At 34.2% G+C, this 26476-nt stretch overlaps 3 protein-coding genes across 5 annotated transcripts; all 3 read right to left on the bottom strand.

The window, feature by feature from the left end:
* Positions 1 to 8351: 8351 nt before the first annotated feature.
* On the bottom strand, positions 8352 to 10523 carry LOC116115052 (peptide methionine sulfoxide reductase B1, chloroplastic-like). The gene is made up of 6 exons (XM_031401185.1): positions 10334 to 10523; positions 10184 to 10194; positions 10049 to 10152; positions 9054 to 9119; positions 8765 to 8962; positions 8352 to 8679 (listed from the first exon to the last, which is right to left on the bottom strand). Exons 1-6 carry the CDS (start codon positions 10521 to 10523, stop codon positions 8652 to 8654), a joined length of 597 nt encoding a protein of 198 aa, XP_031257045.1. The 3' UTR covers positions 8352 to 8651.
* Positions 10524 to 17024: 6501 nt separating this feature from the next.
* On the bottom strand, positions 17025 to 18987 carry LOC116115067 (GDSL lipase-like). Of its 3 annotated transcripts, none has more exons than XM_031401197.1 (5): positions 18590 to 18987; positions 18377 to 18498; positions 17851 to 18075; positions 17466 to 17721; positions 17025 to 17377 (listed from the first exon to the last, which is right to left on the bottom strand). In XM_031401197.1, the coding sequence occupies exons 1-5, from the start codon at positions 18840 to 18842 to the stop codon at positions 17088 to 17090; spliced, it is 1146 nt and encodes a 381-aa protein (XP_031257057.1). In that variant the 5' UTR covers positions 18843 to 18987; the 3' UTR covers positions 17025 to 17087. The 3 variants fall into 3 exon arrangements, with proteins under 3 accessions (XP_031257057.1, XP_031257058.1, XP_031257059.1); XM_031401198.1 differs by having other exon boundaries at positions 17860 to 18075; XM_031401199.1 differs by lacking the exon at positions 17851 to 18075.
* A 973-nt stretch (positions 18988 to 19960) lies between these two features.
* On the bottom strand, positions 19961 to 23047 carry LOC116115002 (GDSL lipase-like). The gene is made up of 5 exons (XM_031401140.1): positions 22584 to 23047; positions 22384 to 22505; positions 22047 to 22271; positions 21520 to 21775; positions 19961 to 20261 (listed from the first exon to the last, which is right to left on the bottom strand). The coding sequence occupies exons 1-5, from the start codon at positions 22849 to 22851 to the stop codon at positions 19975 to 19977; spliced, it is 1158 nt and encodes a 385-aa protein (XP_031257000.1). The 5' UTR covers positions 22852 to 23047; the 3' UTR covers positions 19961 to 19974.
* Between the last annotated feature and the right edge of the window lie 3429 nt (positions 23048 to 26476).

The raw sequence follows: 26476 nt of genomic DNA, 5'->3' as shown, positions 1-26476 counted from the left end.
GATGTAACATATTAATGGAGTTTAGGTGAGGTAGGTGGTGAAGCATTGAATGCCATTCATGGCGAATTACACTTTCCAAGCCACTACCCACTTCGTCACTCTATTAATTCCAACTCTTCATTATTAGCTTATTATGACATGTCATGTGTCTTATTAAAAAATTTATCTTTAATAGGAAAAAATTTATTTTCTAGGGAAAATTTTGGGATGTCCTTCGAATTCTAAAATTCGTGCTAAATACATAAATGATCGTTCACTGAATGTCCACCGTATTGAATAGGGAACTCATGTTTGGTAACAAATATAATTCATGGGCATCACTACAGTGGCAGCTGAGATCTTATCTTTACTAGTCATATCATATTAAATGTTTGTACTTTAATGGATGTGATTATTTATTTAATATAATTATTTTTTATTACATTGAAACATTTTTACAATTCTTTACGGAAGAATAACTTTTATATAATCTTAGAAAATTTTAGTTCCAAAAATTATAGTTGATAGTTATTACCAAGAATAAGTTCTACATTATAGTAAGTTATAATTTTCTAATTTCTATCTTAAAAAAATTATCTTCACATATATATATATATATTACATTAAAAGTTTAAGATGAAATAAAATTTTTACTTAAAGTTGTTTGGAACAATGATTTATATTTTAGAGTTATTACTATATCTTTTAACTTACAAATATGTAATAACTTGTTAGCATGGACACCTTCTTATTGAAACCAAAATATTTTTAGCTTCTCAAACATGTTTAGAGCTTATTGACATAAAACTTTTTGTATTCCCATACTATTATCCTCAAGATTATTTCATTTCTCTTCTTGTCTAATTGTAATAATGACTACTAAAAAAATGAACTAAAATCGTAATACATACTATTAAAACGTGAATTATTAAATAAGAAATCAAAACAATAATTTTTGTAACTATATATCCATTAAGTTATAACCTCCTTATAGTAATAAATTAGTTTGATTTCATCACTATAACTATAAAGATGTTTTACTGTATAATAAGTTGTCCTATGAGTTGAGATATAACAAGCATTGTATACTTGTATTTAGAGGTGGGCAGGGACCGGTCCGAAGCAGGCTCAAGCCTGGGCCCGTTTGGGACTGGTCCCAAATGGGACTAGTCACTCATGGGCCTGGGATCGGTCCCAGGCCCATGAGAAAAATTAGGACCCAGACCAGGCCTTAAGCCTGGTAGGGACTGGTCCCATGGGCCCAGGGCCAATCCTAGGACCAGTCCCATGGGGCTTGGATAACTTCTTTTTTCCCCCTTAATTTTTTTTATATTTTGGGGGTAAAATGAAATTTTATGGAGGATTTTTAGTATTTTTTTTTAGAGGTAAAATTTATAAATTTTATAAATTTTTTAAACCTCGAAGATTTTTTTTTTTATAAATTTTGTAAAATTTTATTTTAGCCCTCTTAATTTATATCTATTTTCAAATTAACAGAGGGTTTTATGTAATTTGGTAGGGGATTATATTGAAAAAATACAAATTTTTTTGGGCCCAGTGGAGGGCCCGGGCCCTCCTCAGTAGGCCTGGTCCCGTTTTAGGACCAGGCCTCCTAGGTCCGGTCCTCTTGAGGACCGGTCCTAGGACTGGGTTTTGGAGATGGGCTTTTGGGCCCAGTCCCAAATGCCCAGCTCTACTTGTATTCCAACTTTGTAAATATAAACACTCTATTGACCACTTAAATTGACATCTAAAATTGAGATGTAATATTGGAGAATAATAGTTACAAGAATAGATTGTAGTTACAGTATGTTACAGTTAACTTAGTTTAGTTTGTTACAATAAGCTAAAGTAGTTACATTGGCTATAATTAATTAGTTGCCTTTAATCATGGTTAGTTACTGAAGTTAGTTGTACTATTTAGTTAAAAGGACTTCGATCCTTTACCTGTAAAGTGTGACTGATAATGAAATAATACAGCTTTAACTTTCTCTTCCTTTACTCCTCTGTTCTTTGTCCTGTAACATGATATCAGAGCAATAGCTTCCAATTTTCTCTTTCTTGACCAATTAAAGCTTTCGAGCTTCATTATCAGTTCATTTGAAATCTATCTTCAAATTTCCCTTTTTCTTTTAGCTTGAAATCGTCAGTTTGTGAGTTGATCTTTAACAATGGGAAGTTCAAACAGAGAACTAGTAGTGACTGTAATTGATTCCAATTCACCTTTATATATTCATCCATCAGATACGCTAAGTTCTGTATTAGTGACAAAACAACTAATTGGTAAAGAAAATTATGGTATATGGCGCTGAGCGATGACTGCTTCTCTACGAGCTAAGAACAAGTCAAGGTTTGTTGATAGAACATCTGAAAAGCCTTTGTTTGATTCTACTTTGAATGCTCAACGAGAGAGGTGTAATTCCTTGGTATTAGCTTGGATTTTCAATACGGTATCAAAAGAGATTTTCAATGGAATCGTTTACTCTACCAATGTTTATCAAGTATGGCAAGATTTACCAGAACATTATCATAAGGTGAATGGAACAAGAGTCTATGGGATTCATCAAGAGATAGCTAATCTTACTCAAGGAACATCTACAATAGCGATTTATTACAACAAACTAAAATCACTTTGGGATGAGCTGACTTCTCTGGTTATTTTACCACCTCCAAATAGTGCATCCGTTAGGGCTTATCTTGATCATCTAAATCAATAGAAGTTACTACAATTTCTAATGGGACTAAATGATTCGTACTTCATGGTGCGTAGTCAAATTCTCTTGATGTCTCCATTACCTTTTGCAAAACAAGCCTATCTAGTGGTGAATCAAGATGAGAGTCAAAATGTATTATCTAGAATCAGCACCAATACAGAGGTTACTATAGCCCTTTATGCACAAAATTCTCAAAGAACTCAGAATCAAAGTTCAAAATATAAGGGAAAAAGACCATATTTTGAGTGTAATATTGTCACCTGCTTGGGCATAAAAGGGAGACTTGTTACAAACTACATGGTTACCTTGCTGATTTTAAAGGGAAGAACAATGTAAAGAATAAAGTCTTAGCTCACCAATTTGTCCTCAGAAACTTCAACTCCAAATGCATCTCTTGGAAAAGTCTTATCAGTAGAACAATATCTTTAGCTTCTGCAATTATTGGGGAAGGAGAATGTTACACCACTAACTAATCTTGCAGGTAACATCACTTCCTTATTTTGATGCCATGATGAAATTGATGATTGGATTATAGATTCAAGTGTTACTGATCATATGACCAGTAAATTTTCTAGTTTAGAATCTCCTGTTATTATTAATTCACCCATTAATTCATCTGTAGGACTTCCTAATGGCACCAAAACTTCCATTAAGCATACTAGTTCTATCAAATTGGATAATAATATTCATCTACAAAATGTTTTACATTTGCTGGATTTTTAATATAACCTACTTTCAATGTCAAAAAGTTCCAACAATTGCTCCATCACTTTCTATCCTGATTAAGCATGCTAGTTCTATCAAATTGGATAATAATATTCATCTACAAAATGTTTTACATTTGCTGGATTTTTAATATAACCTACTTTCAATGTCAAAAAGTTCCAACAATTGCTCCATCACTTTCTATCCTGATTAAGCATGCTAGTTCTATCAAATTGGATAATAATATTCATCTACAAAATGTTTTACATTTGCTGGATTTTTAATATAACCTACTTTCAATGTCAAAAAGTTCCAACAATTGCTCCATCACTTTCTATCCTGATTTTTGCTTAATCTAGGATCTCTGGAGTAGAAAGTTGAAGGGGATTGGTAGAAAAAGCCAGGGCTTTTATTACTTTGTACCTTTTTCGAAAATGAATTCCAATGTATCAGATCTTGATATGATAAATAGTACAGTTTGTAATAAAGATTGTTTCAATCTAGTTGTAAACTCTGTTTCAAAGTTGAATAAAAAGTCTGATTTTCTTTCTGTAGCTTCTTCATCATCTAGTAATCCTAAAATTTGGCACCAAAGGTTGGGACATGTACGTAGTTCAGTGTTGAAACTCATGGTAAAAAATCTACCTATTTTAAATCCACGTCATTGTAAAGTTTGTCCATTAGCCAAATAAACTAGAGTTCCATTTCCCTTGAGTAATTCTACCACTAGTCATATTTTTGACAATTTGCATATTGATGTTTGGGGCCCACATAAGATACCAACTCATGACAATGCTAGATTTTTTCTTACCATTGTAGATGACTTTTCCAAGATTACTTGATTATTTCTCATACAATTCAAATCGGATGCATTTCAAACAATTAAACAATTCTTGTTAATGGTCCATAATCAGTTTCATATCACTCCCAAATGCATTAGAATAGACAACGGTTTAGAGTTTTTTTTTTTTTTTTATATATATCAAAACTGTCATGATTTACTAACTAGTTAGGGCATTATTCATCAAAGCTTTTGTGCCTATTCTCCTCATCAAAATAGTATTGTTGAGAGAAAGCATAGACATATCTTAGAAGTAGCAACAGCCCTAAAGTTTCAATCTAATGACGCAATTTGTAGGGATATTATGTACAAGCTGCAATTTACCTAACCAATAGGTTTCCACCTGTAGTCCTGCAAGGTATTTCTCCCTATGAAAATTTTTTTGGCAAAGCACCTACATTAGGTCATCTTAGAGTTTTTGGCTCTTTGGCTTATTCTACTATTCTCTCTTCAAAAGACAAATTTTCTCCTAGATCTACAACTTGTTTTTTTATAGGTTATTCTTTAACAAAAAATAAAAGGTATTTGTTGTATGATTTGCAATCACATATTGTTCAGGTTACCAGGGGTGTTATCTTTTATGAACATATATTTCCATTTACCTGGCCTAAATCCTCTCAAAACATGTTTTCATCTGAATCCTTTATGGATTTAGAACCATTTTCTGATCCTACATTCTCTACATCTCCTTACACTCAAGATAGAGAAATACAAACTATTCAAATTGCAGAACCAGGTATTGCTTCACCATCACTTGATCAGTCTATTACTACATCATCATCACCTTATAATCTACTTTTTGGACCCCTCAGAAAATCTACTAGGGTCTCTAAGCCTCCAATCTAGACATCTGATTTCATATGTCCTACCATTGCACAAAAACCAATAGCCATTGTTGTTAAATATCCTATCTCTGATTTTTTATCCTATAATCATCTACCATCTAGATATCAAGCTTGCCTCTCCAAAATTTCTTCTCTTGCTGAACCTATTAGCTTTCACCAAGCCTCTAAAGATCCATATTGGGTTGAAGCCATGAATAAAAAGATTCAAGCCTTAGAAAATACTGCTACATAGTCCTTGGTTACTTTGCTTCCTAGTAAGATTCCTATAGGCTATAAATGGGTGTATAAATTTAAGTATAGAGCTGATGGTTCCTTAGAAAAATACAAGGCACGTTTAGTTGCCAAAGGGTATACTCAACAGGTTGGGATAAGACTATGAAGAAACTTTCTCACTAGTTGTCAAAATGGTTATTGTTAGGACCATTTTAACCCTAGCTTCCATGAATAATTGGCCTCTCTACCATATGGATGTAGACAATGCATTTTTACAAGGAGATTTGCATGAAGAGATTTATATGAATCTGCCACAAGGGTTTGTCAAACAGCCTGGAAAAAATTTGGTATGTAAACTCCATAAATCTCTATATGGGTTAAAACAGACTTCTAAAGCTTGGAATTCTAAACTCACCTGGTCATCACTTCTCTCTAAAGATTTTCATTAGTCCAAGTCAGATTACGCTCTTTTCATTAGAGAAATGGCTCTCAAGTGGTGATGTTACTTGTATATGTGCATGATATAGTCTTAACAAGCATTCATTTGGACTTAATTAATCACACCAAGCAATTGCTTCACTCACATTTTAAGATTAAAAACTTGGGATTATTGAGGTATTTTTTGGGCATTGAAGTGGCCAAGTCTAATAAAGGTATTAGTATCTCTCAAAGAAAATATGCTTTTGAATTGATCTCTGAAACAAGTTTATCTACTTCAAAGCCCATTGTAATTCCTTTGGTTCAACATCTCAGATCAATTATTTCCCATTGCTGATGAAACTCCCTTGCTTGACCCAACTGTTTTCCAAAAACTTTTAGGGAAGCTTATGTATCTTTGCATGACCAGACCAGATTTGAGTTATTCTATGAATCTTCTAAGTCAATTCATGCATAATCCCAAACAATTGCACTTGAATGCTGCAATATTGAAAATTGTCAAATATGTGAAATCTACTCCAAGTATGGGATTAGTTTTTCCATCTACTAACTCTATGCAGTTACAAGCATATAGTGATTTAGATTGGGCCTCTTGTCTCATGACCAAAAAAAATTGTTACTAGTTACTGTGTTTTTCCAGGAAATTCTCTTCTGTCCTGGAAATCAAAACAACAAGTTATAGTCTCCAAGTCATCTTCTAAGGCAGAATATAAGGCTATGGCCTCAACTGTTTGTGAAATAATTTGGCTTGTTCAACTGCTCTCTGGTCTTAGTTTTCATAATTTGGCTCCTGTCACTCTATATTGTGACAATCAATCAGCTAACCATATTGCTTCCAATCCAATGTCCCATGAGCGCACTAAACCTATTGATATTCATTATCATTTGGTTCGAGAGAAACTAAAGGATGATTGACGAAAGCACTTGGCAGTAGAACTCATCATCATCTGTTGTGCAAGTTGGGAGTTCTAGATCTCTATTACTCACCAATTTGAGGGAGGGTATTGGAGAATAATAGTTACAGTAACAGATTGTAGTTACAGTATGTTGCAGTTAACTTAGCTTAGTTTGTTACAGTAAGCTAAAGCAGTTACATTGACTATAGTTAATTAGCTGTCTTTAATCATGTTTAGTTACTAAAGTTAGTTATACTATTTAGTTAAAAGGACTTCGATCATTTACTTGTAAAGCATGACTGATAATGAAATAATACAGCTTTAAGTTTCTCTTCCTTTACTCGTCTGTTCTTTGTCCTCTAACATGTAATATTCAATTTTTTTTCTATGTTTAGATGGATGACAATTTTTTTTTCAAAAGAATAAATAAATTGAGGTTGCAACATATCTTAGGAAAATCATTTATTTATTTATTTGTAAGTGATTCTATGGAGTAAATTTTCTATTTTTATTGAGTTGTCCTATTTTATCATTAAACCTAGTGATGGCAATGGGTCGGGCCGGGACCGGGGTACCCCTTGGCCCAGGCCCAAGCCTGACCTCATAACAAATGCCCAAGCCCGGCCCGAGCCCATCATGAGTATCACAAGTAAAGCCCAAGCTCGACCCGACGGACTTTTTGTAACTCAGGGTCGGCCCAAGCCCGCCCATTTTTATAATATGAATTTTTAAATATTAATAAATTTCATTTTTTTTAATTCTATAAACAATTTTTAAATATTAATTTATTTTTGAATACTCACCAAATATATCAATAGCTTTCCACAAAGTGCATCTATCCATTCATGTAGGGTTTGAGAAAAATTAGTATATATCTGTAGGATAATCTTGTAATTAAATATATAGTATAAGGGTAATTTAGTATAATGAATACTAAAATTGTCGGGCTGGACTGGGCCTGAAGACATACCCAGACCCGACCCAGACCTGACCCAGACCTAAGCCCAAGCCCGCGAACATCAGGTAAAACCCGACCTTTTCGGGCCGGGCTGGGTACCCGAAAATATCGAGCCCATTGCCATCTCTAATTAAACCCCACTTTTTATTAAAAATGTACCCTAAAGACACATGTTAACAGTAGTAAGAGACAAAATATTTGGAATATTATGCATTAAAAATTGTGTTTTTACTGTTATTTTGTACATAAAAATATGTTGAAATAAATAAATATTCCTTATTAAAATAAGGGTAAATTGTAATATATAATAAATTCATAAACTTGATGAGGGAAGGTTGTTTATTCCATGGAGAAGCAGGCATATATTCATAAAAAAAGGGTTTGCGATTTTCAATTGAATGGTTTTGGCATATATTTACGAAGGCAAGTTTGTGGTTTCAATTGGATGATTTGAGGGAAGGGAGTTTGCAACTTTGTGAGTTATTTACAGAGACGTAGGCCAAGGGAGAGACAGAATGAGAAGTTGCTGATGAAGACATGAACCAAGATTTTATGGCAGTTGAGATATGGAGTCCAAGAAAAAAAGATTTTGAGCTCGCCTACTTGGGATATTATATTCCACAAGTTTTGTCGCTACCAAAGTCGTAGTATCTAAAGAACAAATATGATGTACTAGATCAATGCAATATCAGCACAAAAAAGAATGGCAAAATCCTCATTAGCTGTTTCACAGGGACATAATTCATCGGAATAGTACATAAATTTTCTGTATACACAACTTGAACGGAGTATATATTCATTTATTGCATAAACACTACGTAATTAAAATATCAGTTTTCTTTCGTATACGGCTGCATATTAACTGGATTCATAGTGATGTGATCACTTAGACCAGTTACATGAAACTTGAACCAGCACACACATTCTCTTTTGAGAATTATCAAGAAAAATAAACAAACGAGCAGTAACTATACACAGAACATGCATGTTCATCTACAAAATACCTCGGTTGACTAGGACACAAGACGAAATCTTTCTGGTATTCATGCTTGATAGTGTTTCCTACTTCGGTTTCAGTTTTAGGGCAGCACTGCAAAATTAGAGAATACAAGATAATAATTATAAAGATAAATATATGGCAGGTAAAAGGGCCTGACTTGGTAGAAAGTATTTACCTGTTGATACAATAGCGCTTTCCAGTGGGAGGTGGACCATCATCGAAGATATGGCCGAGATGAGCATCACAGACAGCACAGAGAACTTCCTGGCGAGGCATGAAAATAATTGATAGGTCTAACTTTGACTTCACATTAGTTCCTAATGGCTGGTAATAAGATGGCCAACCAGTACCACTGTCAAATTTGGTTGATGATCTAGAAGAAGCATGAAAGTTGATCAGGGTTATCAAAACCTGTCCAATACAGATTTCTCACAAAGCCGCCGAATAAAAGAAAGAATACTTACTCAAATAAAGGCGTATCACAACATATGCAATGGTAAGTTCCAGGGGTTTTGGTGTTCCAATATTCACTGAACATGAAGAAAAAGAATATCAGGTTACATACATCAATTGATGAATACAACCACTTGAGGTACTACAGAAGAAAAAACTGCAAAACCTGGTCCAACTTATTGTAATCGATTAGTTAAAATATTGGTTAATCGAATTCTGAAACATCAAAAAAAAAAAAATCATTGGCTTATCAAATTATCAATCGAGCCTTGAAAAAGATTCAACAAAAGGCAGAAAAAAATTCACTATCTGTTTAACATCAATCAATACGTGGAGTAACTCCCGATATCGCAGTAAAAGCAAGATGTGTTGGCAGATCAACTCATCAAGTTCTCATTGAAATAGGATCCGCACAAGGAAAGCACTTGCTGTTCGTTGAGTATGCTCTTGACTGGCCCTTTGCCCAAAGTTACAATTACAGGTCCTTGCTGAATGCGAAAGAATTTGGGAGCAAAAGAAAGTTTGGTAAAATTTAATTCTATAGTTTGATCCAATCCTAAGCACAGGCATTTTCCAAGGAAAAAACAATCAAGAATCGGCAACTGACCCACAGTGCTACCGAAAAACACGGGCAAATTAGCCAGCCTACAACAGTGCCATGATAAATCCGGAGCAAGGAAAAAAAGGGAATTAATAAAGAACGGCAGCACTGCCATGATAAAAGAAGATGTAAGGCAATTAAGCTCCAACTGATATACATGTCCAATTTCAAAGTTGTAATTTCATGTTTGTCAGGATTCTCCATATTTTTATCTAAATGGCGAATTCATAATCAAGACAAGCAGCGTCGACAATATATGAGGAAGCCATGAAAACTCTGAAAAGAAATGAAACAACTGAGGTCTCATAGCATCAAATGAGCAGATAATTTAGCAGAATAGAGAAAACTGACTACACAGGGAAGCTATGAAGTCTAATTTAAAACATGAATTACAAAATTTCATACCCAGTAAAAGCTCTCTCAGTCCCCTTCTGCCGCGTTATGTAAAACTGCTCCTCTGTAAGCCGCTTTTTCCATTCGCCATCACTCAAAGAAGCATAATCAACCCTCCTCGCCATCACTCAAAGAAGCATAATCAACCCTCCCAGCCTCTGCACGATAATTAAAAAAAAAAAAAAAGTCAATGTCCTTACTAAATGAAATCAAATTGACCAATTGGGTTACTACCGAAACACGAATTTAAGAGAAAATTAAACGAAAAAGAAAATTGACATATTTATAGAAAAAGACCTTGAAGGTTGTCCGGTTTCTGGGAAGAAGAACTAGAAGAAGCACCCATGGCGTGCAGTGAGAAGGAAAGTGTTCTGGGTTTTTTGGGAACAAGAAATTTAGTTTTGAAGAGGAAATGGAATTGGGTTTTGGGAGTAATGTAAGTAGTTGTTGTTCTTGTTGGTAAGCTTAAACTATGAGATAGCGCCATCGAAAATTGCTGCTTTCGAGTTTCGAACTGAAACGAAACTTCTCTTGCCTTGTCGCCACTAAAAAAATAAAATAAAAATTGACACGTGGCTGAATCTGGTGGAGAATGGAGGAAGAGGATGTGTGTTGCCCCGTACACCACATTTCTTCTCATGAATAAATTCTCCCAAAAAAAAAAAAAAAATATTTCTTTTTTTCATTTAGAATACAATGAGTTTGAATATTTATTTCATTTTTTCATTCATTTTTTGTTATTTCATTCTATATAAAAATTTTTGTAAGATTTATTCGTAAATATAATATTATTATTAAAATAAATTTACATTAATTTTAAAATTACCTTTAATCATGGATTTTATATGAATTATCAAAATTAATAGGATTAAATGTTTGTGTTGTGGAAAAAAAAAACGATTTTGACGAAATTATTTCATTTTGAAATGAAAAAAAAAAAAAATCATTATCATAATACTTTATTCTTTGAAATTGTGTTGGTATATCGTTTGAACCCTTTGTAAGTAAAAAATTGATTGACTTCAGAAAATCTAGAGTATACTACAAAACTACTTTTAGGGAAAATATATGTAGGTATTATTGTCAAATTATGTAAAATAAATAATTAATGGGGTTGAAAAGACATTTAGCGATGGAGGCTATGTCTATGTGTGGCTCATAAGATTGTTATTTGTTTAAAAAATTAAGGCCTCATCACTAAAGTGTTTATATTCACAAATAAGGGAAATTTTAATTATCTAAATAATAATATTATTTTCGTCTCAAAATTTATCATAATTCTTATATATTAGGTATTAACATGTAAATAGAGTGATGATTAGCATTACTCTTATCTAAATTGTAATTAAGTGAAGTGGAAGTATGTTGTCTAACAATAATGCTATATATCCTAGAAATTATTCCCAAATTCTTATTCCAAGTGATATTGATATATTAATGATAGAATAATTGTAAATAAGATGACATATTATTTGGGGTTTTATTCTCCATGCCCCTAAGACATCAGCAAATTTTATGGAGACCCAGCTTATTCGCAAAGTATAAAATAACCACTTACAGTTAAAATAGAGTTAAAAAAGTTAATGAAAGTCAACTAATGGGAGGGTATTTTAATCATTTACTATAATAAATGTCTAATATCCTGAATAAGGGTATTCTTGTCTTTTGATGAAATAAAAAACCCTAAGGGTGCGTTTGGTTTAGGAAATATTGCATTATTGAGAATGTTGTATTAATAGAAAGATATATTAGCTTAAAAATTACTGTGAATGTTTAAGAAAATATATTTTATTAGGTTGAAATAAATTGGTGGATATGTTATATAGATTATTAAATTGTCGTCCTCTTTAAATATTAATATGGCTCCGTTTGATATACTCTTCCAAATATTATTCTACGTTTTCCTAATAAAGTTAAATAGTAAAATTGGCTTATTCTCAAAATATTATTCAATTTCTTTTAAACCCCCCTAAATTTGTTAATTTAACTAAACACCCTCAAATTTTTTTTAGAAATTGCAAAAACACCCCAGCAACCCACATTTACCAGATTCTAGCCACCACTACCAGAAGCTAGCCAGAATCTGGTATAATGGCGCACTACCGACTGAATGTGGTCGGTAGTGCACTGATCTAGCCTTTTCCGGTCAAATCTATAGCCAAAGATTTGGCCGTCAATGGCCAAATCTTTGGTCGTAGCTAGTCATCAACGACGGCCAAGATATGATCGTTGTTGACCATCAACAACGGCCGTATCTTTCGCCATCGTTGACAACCAAATGCGACCAGATCTGGCTGTCAATGACCAAATCTAGCTGTAGATTTGGTCGAAAAAGGCCATATCGGCGCACGACCGGCAAGATCTAGTCGGTCATGAGCCGATACAGCGACTCCAGGCACCCTCATGCGGTGGTAGTCGGTTGTCCATATTTAATAGGTGGGTTGGGGGTGTTTTTGTTAACTTTTAATATTTTATTACAGGGATGTTTAGTAAATAAACAAACATAGGAGGTATTTTTGCTAATTTCCAAATCCTACATCGTAATACCCATCCAATTTAATTTTTTTAAAAATATTATTCTGAAAAGTATCAGAATAATGAACCAAACGGACCCATAATATTATTTTTTGAATAGTTTCTTTTATCCCCTACATTTGAAATTTTGCTAAAACACCCCAGCCATATAAAACTTTAATTTATAACAAAATCACCGCCACCCACCCCAAGTCATTGTCGACAGCTAGCCACCACCATTGGCAATCGCTGTAATGCTGCATAATTGACCAGATCTTTGGCCATTTCACAGCCAGATTTGTGTCTGTTTCATGGCCACATATTTGGTTGTAACGATCCATGGCCGGAAACAGCCTTATTAGTGCACGACTGGCCATATCCGGTTGATCGTGCATCGTTCTGGTGACTTCTGGCGGCGGTCAGCAGTCCTTTTGGGTGGTTGGGGTTGGCTATGGTCTTGGGTAATTTGGTTGAAGTACAAGGGTATTTTTGTCTTAAAAATCCTGAGTATGAGGTTAAAATTGTCCATAATTATTTTTGTAAATTGTTTAGATAAGAAGGGCGTTATTGTCCTAAAATTTTATTTATAAGGGGTAAATTGTAACAAAATTAAGATTACCAAGTAATCTTAAAATATATAAGAAAATAAAGGTAATCATATTACCTTCTGGTAGAGTTTGGTTCAGGGTGATATAAGATTAATCCTGTAATCTTTGTTTAATTTTCAAGATTCCCTCATTTGGTTGTCAAGTAATAAAATATTACGTAATCTTTTATTGTAAATAGTGTTTACTGTTGGTAATATTGGGGGTAATCAGATTACCCTTCCCAAGGGGTGTTATTATAAGATTATCAAGGTAATCTTAATTTTGACTTTATTTTGCCCTTAATAATTTATCATTTCAGACATATTTGCCCTCATATGTCTACCAAATAACAATTACCCAAAACCCCTACATTTGAGAATTTAGCTAAAATACCCCCGCCACAAAAAAGTTTAAAAGTTAACAAAATACCCCCAACCATCAAAGACCACCGCCGGCCGCTAGCCACCACCATTGGCCGCCAGTGAAATTCGTCATATCGGCACAAGACCGTTAGGATCTTGTCGGTCGTGTGTTAATAAGGACGTTTCCGGCCATGGATTTGTTATTCATGGCCGAAAACGACCAGATCTTTGGCCATGAAATGGCCATATTAATGGCCAGATCTAGCCGTGAAACAACCATATTCACAGCCAGATCTGGCCAGATTAGGCCTTATCGGCGTACGACTAGCAGATCCGGCTGGTCATGCGCCATTACGGCAGCTTCCGGTTAAAGGTGGAAAAGTAACCCGCCCGGCCCGGCCCGCGGCGGGTTACATGCTTTGGTGGGCTGGGCTTAACCCGCCCGCCAACAAAGGCGGGCCGGGTTAGGCCCGCCAATTTAGGGAGAGTGGCTGGCCCAGCCCGGCCCGCCAGCCCTAACCCGCCGGGTTAGGCACGGTCCGGGCCGGGTTAGCCCGATTTTCTTTTTTTTTTTGTGTTTTTTTATTTTTTTTGTTTTTTTAATTTAACTTTTCAAATAAATAATTATAAATATAATTGTTTTTAGTTAACTTTTCAAATATCAATAATTCAATTCAATTCAATTTTTTNTAGCCCGATAAAAGCCCAAAAAAGTAACTATATAAAGCAATATGACAAAGCCCAACTGCCCAAGAAAACTCTTACAAACAAGTCTGGAAATGAGCCCGACAGACGCCTGTTGGCATTCCAGCCTTCCTTCGACCTATCCGAAAGAGAACCAATACTTATTCATCGTGAATATCATAATAGGGCGAACCGCCCCATGGATATCTTTCCTTCAGAGCAAACATATTCGAATTAGGCTCGGCTACTTATTATCTCTTTTGTCGGAGATGTTCAAATCGAAAACGCTTTAATAATTATACAAACTATTAGAAACCTCCTTTTGTTTTATCCTTTTATATTACTTTTAAAAAAGTATGTTCTTTTTTCGGATTATTCTCTCTCGCGCATCTGTGAATGCCCAATTAAAAGAAATGTTCTTGAGTACAATCCCCATTTTTCGCCACTCACATCATCCATTTTTTTATAAAAACACAAGTACACATCTAACATGATGCCCTTTAAAAAAGTTCAAAAAAACAACCAACTTCTATCTCTACCTTTCCCACTTAATCACAGGAATAACATTACTTCCATGAAAATGAAAAAAGAAAAAGAAAAAGAAAAACTTTTGATTTAACATTGAAAAGTAAAATATTATGGTTTTTTGGGAGATTTTTTTGAAAGAATTTAGTGTTAAAAGGTATATGAAATGCAAAAATATATTTAGCATATAAAAAAGAAAAAAAAATTGTGTTAATTCAAATTGGGTTGAAAATTCACCTTTTTGGAAAAATGATGAACAAATTTGAGCAAAATTGAATAAACTCGAGTCGTTCAAGTCCATTTACTTGAGTCTAATCGCTCTAACATTGCACGCTTGTACAATATAAAAAGACCCACTCAAACAAGATTAATATCCTTATACTTCACTTGAACAACTAGACTCGAGCAACTGGATTTGAATGACTCGAGCTTTTGCTGATTTTCTGATTCAAGTGTTAAAAAGTGAGTTTTATTTTTCTTTTTCCCTTGTATATGCAATATTTCACTTATATTAAAAACACATACAAACATGATATCACTCTAAATACATACAAATGTAATACAAAAAACATTAAGGAGAAGAAAAAAAAAAAAAAAAAAAGAGGAGAAAGGAAGAAATAAAATGAAGTGATTTAAAGGAGAAGGGCAAAATCATTTAGAATTTGCATCATCAAAGGTCTTACAGTCTTACTTACAAAGACAATTAGAGATGAGTTATTTTTTTAATTTGATTCTTAACATAGGGTCATCTTAAATAATTATTTCTTAAATTTGCCCGAATTCATTGTATTGGTAAGGGGGTTTCTAATAGTTTCTGATAGTTGCTGGGTCATCTTGTGGTTAGCAATATATTAGGNTTTTTGGAGGCAAGTTGCAGCTCAAGTTTACTCAAGTTTATTTTGTTAAATCTGCGGTGGTTGTGGAGCAGATATCTTGCCATTTAAATGCAGATTTTGTGTCTTGTTTAGTTGAGACTAAGACTTGGTTAGGTGCTTGGTTTCTGCTAAAGTTAATTTGTAGTAAGTTTATTATATTGCAGTAGGTAATACAGTGCAAAATGTTTTGTATAAATGACTCTGTTTCATGAATGAAAATGTCAGACTGGAAAGTGCCTTTTTGCCGTCTCCTCTCATTGTGAAAACCTTTCATTCTTTATTTGAACTTCTCTTTCATAAACCAACAAAGTTTTCTGAAAAAAGTTAAAAAAAAGTTGAATTGGGCGGGTATTACGATGTAGAATTTATAAATTAATAAAATACCCCCTATATTTGTTTATTTACAAAACACCCCCTATAATAAAATCTTAAAAGTTAACAAAAACACCCCCAACCCAATGTCAAATACGGACAGCCGGCCACCACCGTCGGAGGGTGGCCGGGTTCACCGTATTGGCGCATGACCGGCTGGATCTTGCTGGTCATGCGCCGATATGGCCTTTGCCGGCCAGATCCATAGTGGATCTGGCCGTCAACGGCCAGATCTGGCCGTATTTTCTCGTCAACGACGACCAACAAATGTTGATGGTCAACGACGACGTTTGTTGGCCGTCGTTATAAACTATTACGGCCAAAGATCTAGCCGTCAACGGCCAGATCTTTGGCCTTAGATCTGGCCTTTTTCGGCCAGATCCACCGTGGATCTGACCGGAAAAGGCTAGATCGGTGCACTACCGGCCAGATTCAGCCGGTAGTGTGCCATCCTAATAGATTCCGGCCATTTTTGGCAGTGGTGGCCGGAATCTGGTAAATATGAATTATTGGGGTGTTTTTATAATTTTTAAAAATATATTTAGGGGTATTTAATTAAATTATCAAATTTAAGGGGTTTAAAAAAAGTTGAATAATATTGAGAGTAGTATTCCCAAAAATCAAAGTTTTTGGGTATTTTACTGTTTAACTTTTTTGGGAATACTAAAAGTAGTATTCTAAGAATTGAACCAAACGAAGCCTTATTCATTTGGTTGATTATTTGATTATTTTTAGAATATTATTTTGAAAAAAAAGTAAAATTGGGTTATCAAGAAAGGTAATTATATAATATTTTATGAGATGAATAAAGTAAAATAGGATTTTGAAAATATTGAAACAGATATATTTTTGAATTTTTAGTATATAATAGTAGAACAAGATAGAGATATAATATTGAAACAAACGCCCATATAAGATATACAAAACTAACGTGATAAGCATATAATCTATTTTTATTTATAATTTAAACCCAAAAACATCTTTTAATAATGAAAATGATAATACTAAGGACACAAATAAATATAAATTTTTATTATATAAATGAACATTATTTATTAGAAAACAAAAAATTTCTTCAACTAGAATGGAAAGTCTTATTATAAGATAAATTCATCTGGAAATGAAGATGAATTTATTCATCATTTGTTGCACCGCCATCATCATCTTCTTCTCTAAATTTCTTAATCTCGGAAGGCTGGAGTTCAAGTTCAAGTAGTTGCTTCATATTAACTGGTGCAGTAACATTCATTCCCCCCTCCCAAAATAATTCAGCCAACCTAGAGTTAGCCTTATCTGTAAGATGCGCACCATCAAAATACACATACTCATTAGGGTTTCTGCATAATTCATAATCTCCAATTCCGCAATCGCTTGCATGATATGTCCCACTGCCGCAACAAGCAATGTCTGCTTCTTTAAAACCTTCAAAAACGAAGTTAAATTCATCAGTTAAGTTATTCAATCTTCAGTACGAACGTCCTGAAATTGAAAATGAAGGTGAAAACTTTACCATATTTCAAGGGATTAAATTGTAGATTCATAAGTGTGGTGAAGTAGTCAAAGATTATAAAATTGAATCCAGGTAATTGGATCTCTAATTCTTTAGCGGCAGTAACCAGGGCTTGGTTGTGTTGTCTTGCCAGCGCTTGAGTATCTTTCCAACATTCAGTTTTTGTAAGGTTCTTCAATTGTTTTAAGAGTGGGGTGCAACCAAGGGGTGCAACATTTTGAAATGCAAATTTCCTTCCTCCAAGTGCATATATTTCCTTTTAAACCAAAAAAAAAAAGAAAAAAAAAAAAGAAAAAAAAAAAGAAAACCTCTCAATACAAATTGCTGAAGTATATAAATTACTTGCATTAAATAGTTATTGATCAGAAACTAATATTATAATTACTTTTATCACATTTAAAATGTTTCCGATCACCACTTGTACATAATTTTCCATCTCTGATTCAGTAGCATTAGGATATTGAACGTCAAATGCTTCGTAATCAACACCTCCAATGCTAGATAGATAGACTGCATTCATTAGTATCTGCTCGGCTTCTGAATCCCCAAGCTGTTGTTTCAACAAGCTCACCACCTCCTTGAAATTTCTCAACTGCGCTTCAAGGCTAATCTGGCCACATCCAGAGCATATCAAGCAATTTAAGGGCGAACTTTCTCAACGCATTTCTTTAAACAAAGACTACGACCCTTTCTTTCTTTTTCTTTTTTATTTTTTTCGTATGGTAAATATTTCTCAAAACATGGGGTGTGAATCAAACCCATATTTGAATTGAAATTGGGATACTGCTGCAAGTTCTTCTCTTCTCAATCAGATAGATTCATATCGGAAAGAAGTTGACAATAAGTTCTTTCAAAATTGAGAAGAGTCCATAAATTTAAACCCAGGAATAAGTATTATTTATATTACATACCGCGGTTGGATCGTTATCGGCAATAGCAGAAGCTCCCCCACTTGCAAAGTTGGCTCCATTAATGAATTCATGTTGTCCAGGTGCTAAATATGGTTTCCAATAAGGTAAGTGTGCATACTTGGCTGCAAATTTGTCACATTTATGTTATTCACAAAGTTTTGAGAAAAAGAATATTATACCGCTGAATACTGTTATGGAAATTTTTAATCTTACCAATGAAATCAGGGATCAAACGCCCGTCAGAAAATCTTCCGGTTGGAAACCTGAAGAAGGTCTCTCCATAAGGAGGGTAATTTGCCTTGTGTGTAATACTGCTATTGATGAAGTTATTGTTTCCTGGATCATACAGAGAGTCCCCGAAGACGAAGAGGGCGGCATGTCTTCTAGACTGCAGGGAAGTTGTTGTAGCAAAAATTGCAGCAAAGACTACTAATGAGACACCATAGATGAAGCTTAAACTTGTCATTGCTAAGCAACATCTACTAATTTCAGCTGGGTATCTGTTTCACCTACTTCTTATATTCTGTTCTAATGGCTCACATAATGGGTGGCCTTCAAATATCATCTTTAACAATGGCCTCTCCATCACTACTTTCTGCTATCAATTATTGTTATCAATTATTGAAAAAAGTGAAAATTGAACAAAGTTCTCACCACATTTATATTTTTTTTCAAAATTTTTATGGTTTTTTAACAATTTAATTTCTTAAATAATTGTATTTATATTTAAGTAATTATTTATATATTTAGTCCTAAGTTCACAGCAAACACCTGAGAGTGTGGAGCGTATTTGGTTTGCAGTATTGCACTGTACCAATTGATGAACAGCGGTGTTTTAAGTTTTAGTCAAGGAATTGTTGCAGATTTAGAAGAATGGGACTACATTACTACTTTACTCTGCACTATTTAATAAAAAAAAATATTCTTTTTTTTTTTAAACAAATATCAGTAAATATTAATTAATATAATATTTAAAACTTTAAATAAGTGAAGTATGGTCAGGTGGACTCATTGACTGGGAGTCAACGGCGTTGTTGCCAGGATCCATGACGTTATTGATAGCGATGAGTGCGGTAACGGTGGCGGTGCTTTCGGATAAATCGACCAACGATCTATCCAATAGTGCAAATGAGAAGTCCTCCAACGAAGTCGTTTCACTGGGAAAGGATGAACTATATTCTACCAATCTTTTCCAGCATTTTTCGGCAAAACAATTTTGTCGAAAGACTCCTCGTTAGTTCCGTTGGGTAGATCAACAGTCGATCTACCCAATGATGACGGCGATGTCACCCACATTTAGTATTTTTCATGCTTATAGTGAAGTGTCAATGGTGGGTTATATTTGTCCCACATGGGCTGGATCCACCATCAAAGTTGTATTTGTCGCTTTGGGCAATTGAACTTGAGTTCTATGCAAAACTGACTCATTCATCCTTTATTATCGTCATTATAATGTTGAAAATTCTGACAAGACGATCATGGAATTTTAAAATTAACCAGCAAATAATTACTAAATGAAATATATATTTTATAAAGGTGAATAAATCTTCAAATGAAGCTAAGATGAAACATATAAATGCGGATTCTATTCTATGGATTTATTCATCAGCTAATGCGCCATTGTCATATTCTGAAGCATTTTTAATCTGGATCTCAGCATCAAGCTCAAGTTCAAATAATTGCTTCATATTGAAAGGTGATGAAATGTTGGTTCCTCCGTTCCATAATTGCTCAACCACCTGAGAGTTAACATACTCTGTAAGATGCTCACCGTCCCAATACATATAGGTAGAAGGATCAGAGCATAGATCATAATCACTGATTCCACAGTCAGAGCCCCGATATGTCCCGGTGCCACAACATGCGGATTCCACCACCTTCAACCCTTCAAAACAAATCCCGCCAAAGATAAAAATTTAGAAATAAATTAAAATACTAAATAAGAGGATTTTCTTATTATATCATATCCTCATAATGAGATTCAAACTTTATTTTCCAATCCATATTACAGATGATTTTGACAAATTAATAAATTACGTGAATATTTTTAAAGAATCGATTATCAAAATAATAAAGTGGTTTCTATATAGATATGTTAATAAAATTGGTATAAAATTATAATGAAATATATTTATCATTATATTAAAAAATAATTTTAATATTTATGTTTTTTCTTTTTTCTTTTTTTGTGACCGGAGGTGTCCAAACCAATTACGCGCATCTCAATTAATCTCTTAAGACCTAAAACTAACAGTTGGGTAAAGCTTTAATGACTATCCCTATTATCGTACGAGAAGAGACACGAACTTATGATTTGAGTAATAATTATGTTGGATGCGTTTGTTTCATTATTTCACCACTATCTTGTCCCTATTACAAATACAAATACGCATTTGTTTCCCTATTTCCAAAATCATATCCTAAATTAAAAAGTTAATTTTAAACCCCATAGGTTTGTTAATTGACAAAAACAACCCAACAAAAAAATTTATAAATTAACAAAAACACCCCTATCCATCCATAGTTGCCAGAGTTCAGCAACCACCGTCGATAGTGGCCGGAATCTGTCACAACGGTGCACTACTGACTGAAACTGGCCAGTAATGCACCGATCTGGCCGTTTCCGACCAAATTCACCATGGATTTGGCAAGAAAAGACCAGATCTAGCCATTGTTGTTGTCCGTCAACGATGACCAAGAGTTAGTCATCGCTTACGGCCAAATCTGGCCATAGATCTAGCATTTTCCTACCACATCCGTGATGGATCTAGTCAGAAAAGGCCAAATCGGTGCACAACTGGCCAGATCTGACAGGTCGTGTGTTGTAACGCCAGATTGGGACTAGATTCTGATGGTGGTGGCCGAAATCTGGCAATTATAGATGGGGGGTGTTTTTGTCATTTTACAAAAAATTTATATATTAGGGTATTTGGTGAAATTAGCAAATCAAATGGTTTTTTTAATTAATTTTTAAACTCGTAATAATCACCCAACTCTACCTACTAATAATATTCAAAAATACTACTCAAATAACCAAACAATCGCATCCGTTTTTATCACTAGTTAGAGTTGTCCCGATTCACAAAATTTTTGGTTCAAACATTACCAATATGTAGTAAAATTCGATCGGAATTAGAACTCACCATATTTGGATGGATTATAAGTCATATCAAAAAGTAAGTTGTAGTAATCAAAAATGGAGTATTTGAATCCTGGTAATTGGGTTTCTAGTTGCCTTGTGGCATTGGCAAGGGCATTGTTGAGAAGCAAAGCCAGTTCTGAAATGTCTTGATAGCATTCATCTTCGTTGAGACCGTATGATTGCTTGGTTTCTGGTTGGCAATCCATGAACGCAATGTTTTGGAAGGCAAACTTTCTTCCTCCTGCTTTATGTATTTCCTGAAAAAGAAAAGAAAAATAGTAAACGTTTGGTGAAAACCACAATAAATGAAAAGACAACTACAATAATTATCTCTAAATTTGAATTGAATCGATAAAAATATTCTTTTAAATGTCATATCTACTATGTTGGGAGGTTTTTTACACATATTAGACGAGCTTAACTATAACTTGTTAGAAGTTTATTTGTAATTTAGAAGGTTGCTATGGCGTGCATATATGTGATTGGGTTCCATAATTCAGATTAAGGAGAGACAACTATATTAATTACCTTGAAAACCTCTGTAATGTTTCCAATCACCAAGTTTGTATATTCTTGCTTTTGTGATTGTGTAGCATTTGGTTTTGTAAATTCGAACAGCCAGCAATCGTTGCCTCCAGAACTAAACAAATATACTGCATTTTTGAGTAACTTCTTCGCCTTTGTTTCACCTAGTTGCTGCTTCAATGAACTGGAAACATTCTTGAAATATCTTAACTGCATATGAAGGTTAATCTGACCAAAAAAGGAAAAAAATCAAACCAATCAATTCTCTTGACACGAACCAAAACTGTACAGACGTCTGCAGAAAATAATTATGACTATTGGTATTAATATTAATACATACTGTATTCGGGTCACTTTCAGTAAGAACGCAAGATCCCGCACTGGCAAAATTGGCTCCATTAACGAACTCATGATGTCCAGGTGCTAAATACGGCTTCCAGTAAGGCAAGTTTGCATGCTTGGCTGCGAAAAATGCAATCGAATCAAGCTTTTTTATATAAAATGTGTTACCGTTAACAATAAATAAACAAACTTAATTACCAACAAAATCAGGGATCAAACGGCCATCCGAAAATCTTCCAGTTGGAAACTTGAAGAAGGTCTCCCCATAAGGTGGAAAATTCGCCTTGTAAACAATACTGATATTCAGGAAGTCATTGTTTCCAGGATCGTACACAGAGTCCCCAAACACAAAAAGGGCAGTGTGATTGTTGGACTCGGCGTGGCAGCAGCTTGTTGTGGCGAAAAATAACAAGAGTGAGACGACACAATTATAAAGAAACCCTAAACTTTGCATGGCTGAAACCATATTTCTTTTCAAATGTTTTGTGCACCGATTTTGCCTCTGGTTTCACCTAATTTATATATGCTGAGAGTGTGTTCATCAATGGCAGGGCCTGGCGTACTGAACTTTCAAATCGTTTTTATTATACGTTGACAGAAAGATTTTGATGCAACTATGGCGAAGCTACAATATTAATCCCTTTAATGGCGGGTCGTCAATCTTACTTCTGACCATTAATGATATACATTAAAATATTACAACAAAATAATATTAAAAGGAGGGCCGGCTCAAAACATGAATTGTGGAAATTAATAAAACTTAAAACATGTTTGAAAACCCTTGATTCATTGAGGATCATGATCTTCTTGAGTTGATGCCTGACTGGATGATCTAAGCTACCAGGCAAGTATGGCACCTGCATTGCTGGATGATCTAAGCTGCCAGGCAAGTATGGCACCTGCATTACTGGATGATAAGCTGCCAGGCAAGTAAGTAAAGCCACTCTTCTTCACAACAAAACCTAACCAGTCGGTCAACTCAGGGATGGGAGGAGTTTTAATCCCCGTCCCCAGGGATGGAGCGGGGGTGGGGATTGCACTTCCCCCACACCGTGTGTGTATATATATAAATATATATACTAATACCCCTATATATTTCATCTAATTACACAATTATCCTATCTATATACACCCATATTTTTTTAATTTCCCTCAACCTAAACAATTGAACAAAAAAGAACTCTAACCCTTAAGTCTTAGACTTATCACCATTCACATTTGCCCTTAGCCGAGTTCATATTGCCATTCGTCGACACCGATTTGATCTCTCCGATCTAGCAAAACTTCAAACAAAGGTAAAATTAACTAGGCAGTGACGGACCTCCAACATTCCCCATGGGGGGAGGATGAAGAATTCCTATCATCCCCGTAACGATATATAAGATAGATTTACCAAAACTAAGAATTTAACATATATATAATTGATTGAATGATTTGAAAAGTGATTGACTCTAACTCAAGATCTTTAAACTCAGATACCATGAAATTATTGAATTAAATTGATCCAAATAATGTATTACATTAACCACGGTGGGTTGCCTCTATAGTATGAGACGCAATGGAGATTTTTGGGATGTGCTAGACATATTGGGTTCGAGTCCCCATCTGGACACCCGCGTCCTATCTGAGGGGCTATGGTGGTGGGGTTTTGCAGTTTTCCCTGAGGATTAGGCAGGTTCAGCTTGCAAGTGGACCCAGATATCTTGGTTAACAAAAAAATAATTAATAATAATAATAACGTATAACATTATTGAATTAAATTGATCTAAATTAAATTGAGAATCATAATATGAAGGAGGCCCAATGAGAGGAAAGCTGGAAAATAAACATATTGGGTCTATAGTAAAGCCCAGTCTACAAAGTGAGAAGTGCAAACATTGAAAGACCCTTTATCTTTTTTTCGCATTTGATGGTCAAGCAGATCCTGAATGTCATTACAGCCTGAAAATGGCGACTTTATATCTCCTACTAATCATTTGAACTTCCAATAAGCTTCAATTATTCAATGATTCTAGGACCATATTATATATATATATAGCCAACTTCGAATCATTCCATACCATAAAGATAACACTAACTTTATATTTCTTATAAAATCTCAAATGATGTTTCCATTATATATATATAGGCACCCCTCAAAAGCAAGCACATACTTTGAACTAATCTATATACATATAATTGCAAAACCCATGTGCAAAGTCTGCTTTCCCAGTTGCTCCACCACCCCTGCACTCATGAATTATATCATAGAAAAAAAAAAAAAAACACCTCTGAAACCTAGAAAAAAGTTGCAGGAAGCCATGGAACATCTTCTTGCAATCATTTCTTCATTTCATTTCCAATAATTTTTACCCACTAAAAGACATACCCTTTTTAGCTCACTTGAGGCTTTACTTTTATGAAAGGCTATATATGGGCACAAATTTGGAAGCCATCCCATGGCTCTCTTTTTTTACTAGACTAGACGTGTTCTTGGAATCCACTATCTTTTTGAATCAAGACACTTGTAAAAGTAAGTCCTAGAGATTACCCAGGCTCTGTTGCCAGCAGAAATCAAGCATGTTTTTGTGTAACATATATGGATAGATTGATAGATAAATATATAGAAGTTTTGTTTGCTAAAGAAAGTATATGGGAAAAATGACATTTTCATCCCTAAGGTTAAGCGGACATCATTGGGATCCAGTAAAATTTTTTAGTAACACTATAACTGTGACGGAAAAAAGTAGCAATAATAAAATAGTATACAGAAAATTCAATAATATTGGGAAAATGTTACTATCTATAATCTCTTTTCACAAACTTCTTCTCACAACCCTGACGTGACAGCTCGTAATGAATCCCACATAAGTCCCACCTGATAAATTACGATTAACAAATTACGATCTTCCACGTCAGGATTGTGAGAGAAAATTTGTGAGATGAGGTTGTAGGTGTAATATTACTCATAATACTAATGTAAAATATAAAAAAGTAAAAAATCTGTCATTCTATGTTACCATCAACCACACAAACATAAAACCACCAAAAATTATATTAGGAATCTCATCAAACCCTATATTATATTACAAATTTTAAAATTTTAAAAATTTTATCTGTATTAAAGGACTCAAATACCCTTATACCATTTTAATATGAGGTAAGTCAGTCAATCAGGAGTAGTTAGAGATCACAATGTTATTAGAAAAATTCTATTGGATCAAGTGGGAGCAAAGCCAAACCTTAGGGATGAAATTGTTATTGTGTCAATGTAAATGAAGACCAATTCTTGAAAATTGGCCCACGCACATGGAGTTACATTATTGAGCTTGTGCATGCCTTAATGAACATGACCACTTTTATGTAATGAGATTTTTTTTTTTAATTATTAATTATTTTTAGTTTTCATTTAAAATCATTTAATTTTGTCTCATTTATTTATTTGTGGCATAATGCCTCCTCTCAGGTTTCCCCATTTATCATTTCATTCTTCACTAGCTGTACAAGATTCCCTTCCTCTTGTTTTCCCTTTGCCATGAAAAACCATTCATCCTTTTACCATAATTGAACATTCCCATCATCAATGTCACTCTTACCATAATTTATTTTCAGAGAATTGATGTTCGGAGAAGGAACGAATCTTTTATAGAAGTGACGTATAGTATAACCAAAATGTTAGATGTTGAGATTTGCATCAACGAAAAATACATAGCAGTTTGTATAAAACCCGTGATCTTGATGCCGGATCGATGAATGTATGAGAAATTGAACAATGACACAAGGAAATGATTCGGATGCTAACTGCAAATCCTACTTCTACTATTATTGTATTGTTTTCAGTGTTTTTCTCTATGCACAAGCACAACTTACAAATTGTTAATTAAAAATCAGATCCTTAATTTGAATGAAAAGTAAGTTTATATATTGTTATAATGACAAACTTATAAATAACATTAATCTAAAATAATGATATGTGACGTGAATTCATGCTTTAAGAATTGATAGCACAACATAATCGATCATGGTACGAGAGTATGTCACACGCATTGCATATCATAATTAGTTGATCGTAGGCACATCATGGCAAGGAATTTTTTTTTTTTTTTAACGTG

This window comes from Pistacia vera, unplaced genomic scaffold (assembly GCF_008641045.1).
Source record: "Pistacia vera cultivar Batoury unplaced genomic scaffold, PisVer_v2 Contig73, whole genome shotgun sequence".
NCBI lineage: Eukaryota > Viridiplantae > Streptophyta > Magnoliopsida > Sapindales > Anacardiaceae > Pistacia > Pistacia vera.
Note: the sequence above shows the minus strand (reverse complement) of the source record. Positions and strands in the feature narration are given on the sequence as shown.

Excerpts from the sequence above, each read along its gene's own strand:
- LOC116115052 (XM_031401185.1), bottom strand. The coding sequence starts at position 10,523 with ATGGCGCTATCTCATAGTTTAAGCTTACCAACAAGAACAACAACTACT. Across the intron at positions 9,120-10,048 it reads ACTGAGAGAGCTTTTACTGG|TGAATATTGGAACACCAAAA; the intron begins GTATGAAATTTT and ends CTTCATGTTCAG. Across the intron at positions 8,963-9,053 it reads TGTGATACGCCTTTATTTGA|ATCATCAACCAAATTTGACA; the intron begins GTAAGTATTCTT and ends TGCTTCTTCTAG.
- LOC116115067 (XM_031401197.1), bottom strand. The coding sequence starts at position 18,842 with ATGACAAGTTTAAGCTTCATCTATGGTGTCTCATTAGTAGTCTTTGCT. Across the intron at positions 18,499-18,589 it reads TTTGATCCCTGATTTCATTG|CCAAGTATGCACACTTACCT; the intron begins GTAAGATTAAAA and ends ACAAATTTGCAG. Across the intron at positions 18,076-18,376 it reads CCGATAACGATCCAACCGCG|ATTAGCCTTGAAGCGCAGTT; the intron begins GTATGTAATATA and ends GGATGTGGCCAG.
- LOC116115002 (XM_031401140.1), bottom strand. The coding sequence starts at position 22,851 with ATGGTTTCAGCCATGCAAAGTTTAGGGTTTCTTTATAATTGTGTCGTC. Across the intron at positions 22,272-22,383 it reads CTGAAAGTGACCCGAATACA|ATTAACCTTCATATGCAGTT; the intron begins GTATGTATTAAT and ends TTTTTTGGTCAG. Across the intron at positions 21,776-22,046 it reads ACATTACAGAGGTTTTCAAG|GAAATACATAAAGCAGGAGG; the intron begins GTAATTAATATA and ends TTTCTTTTTCAG.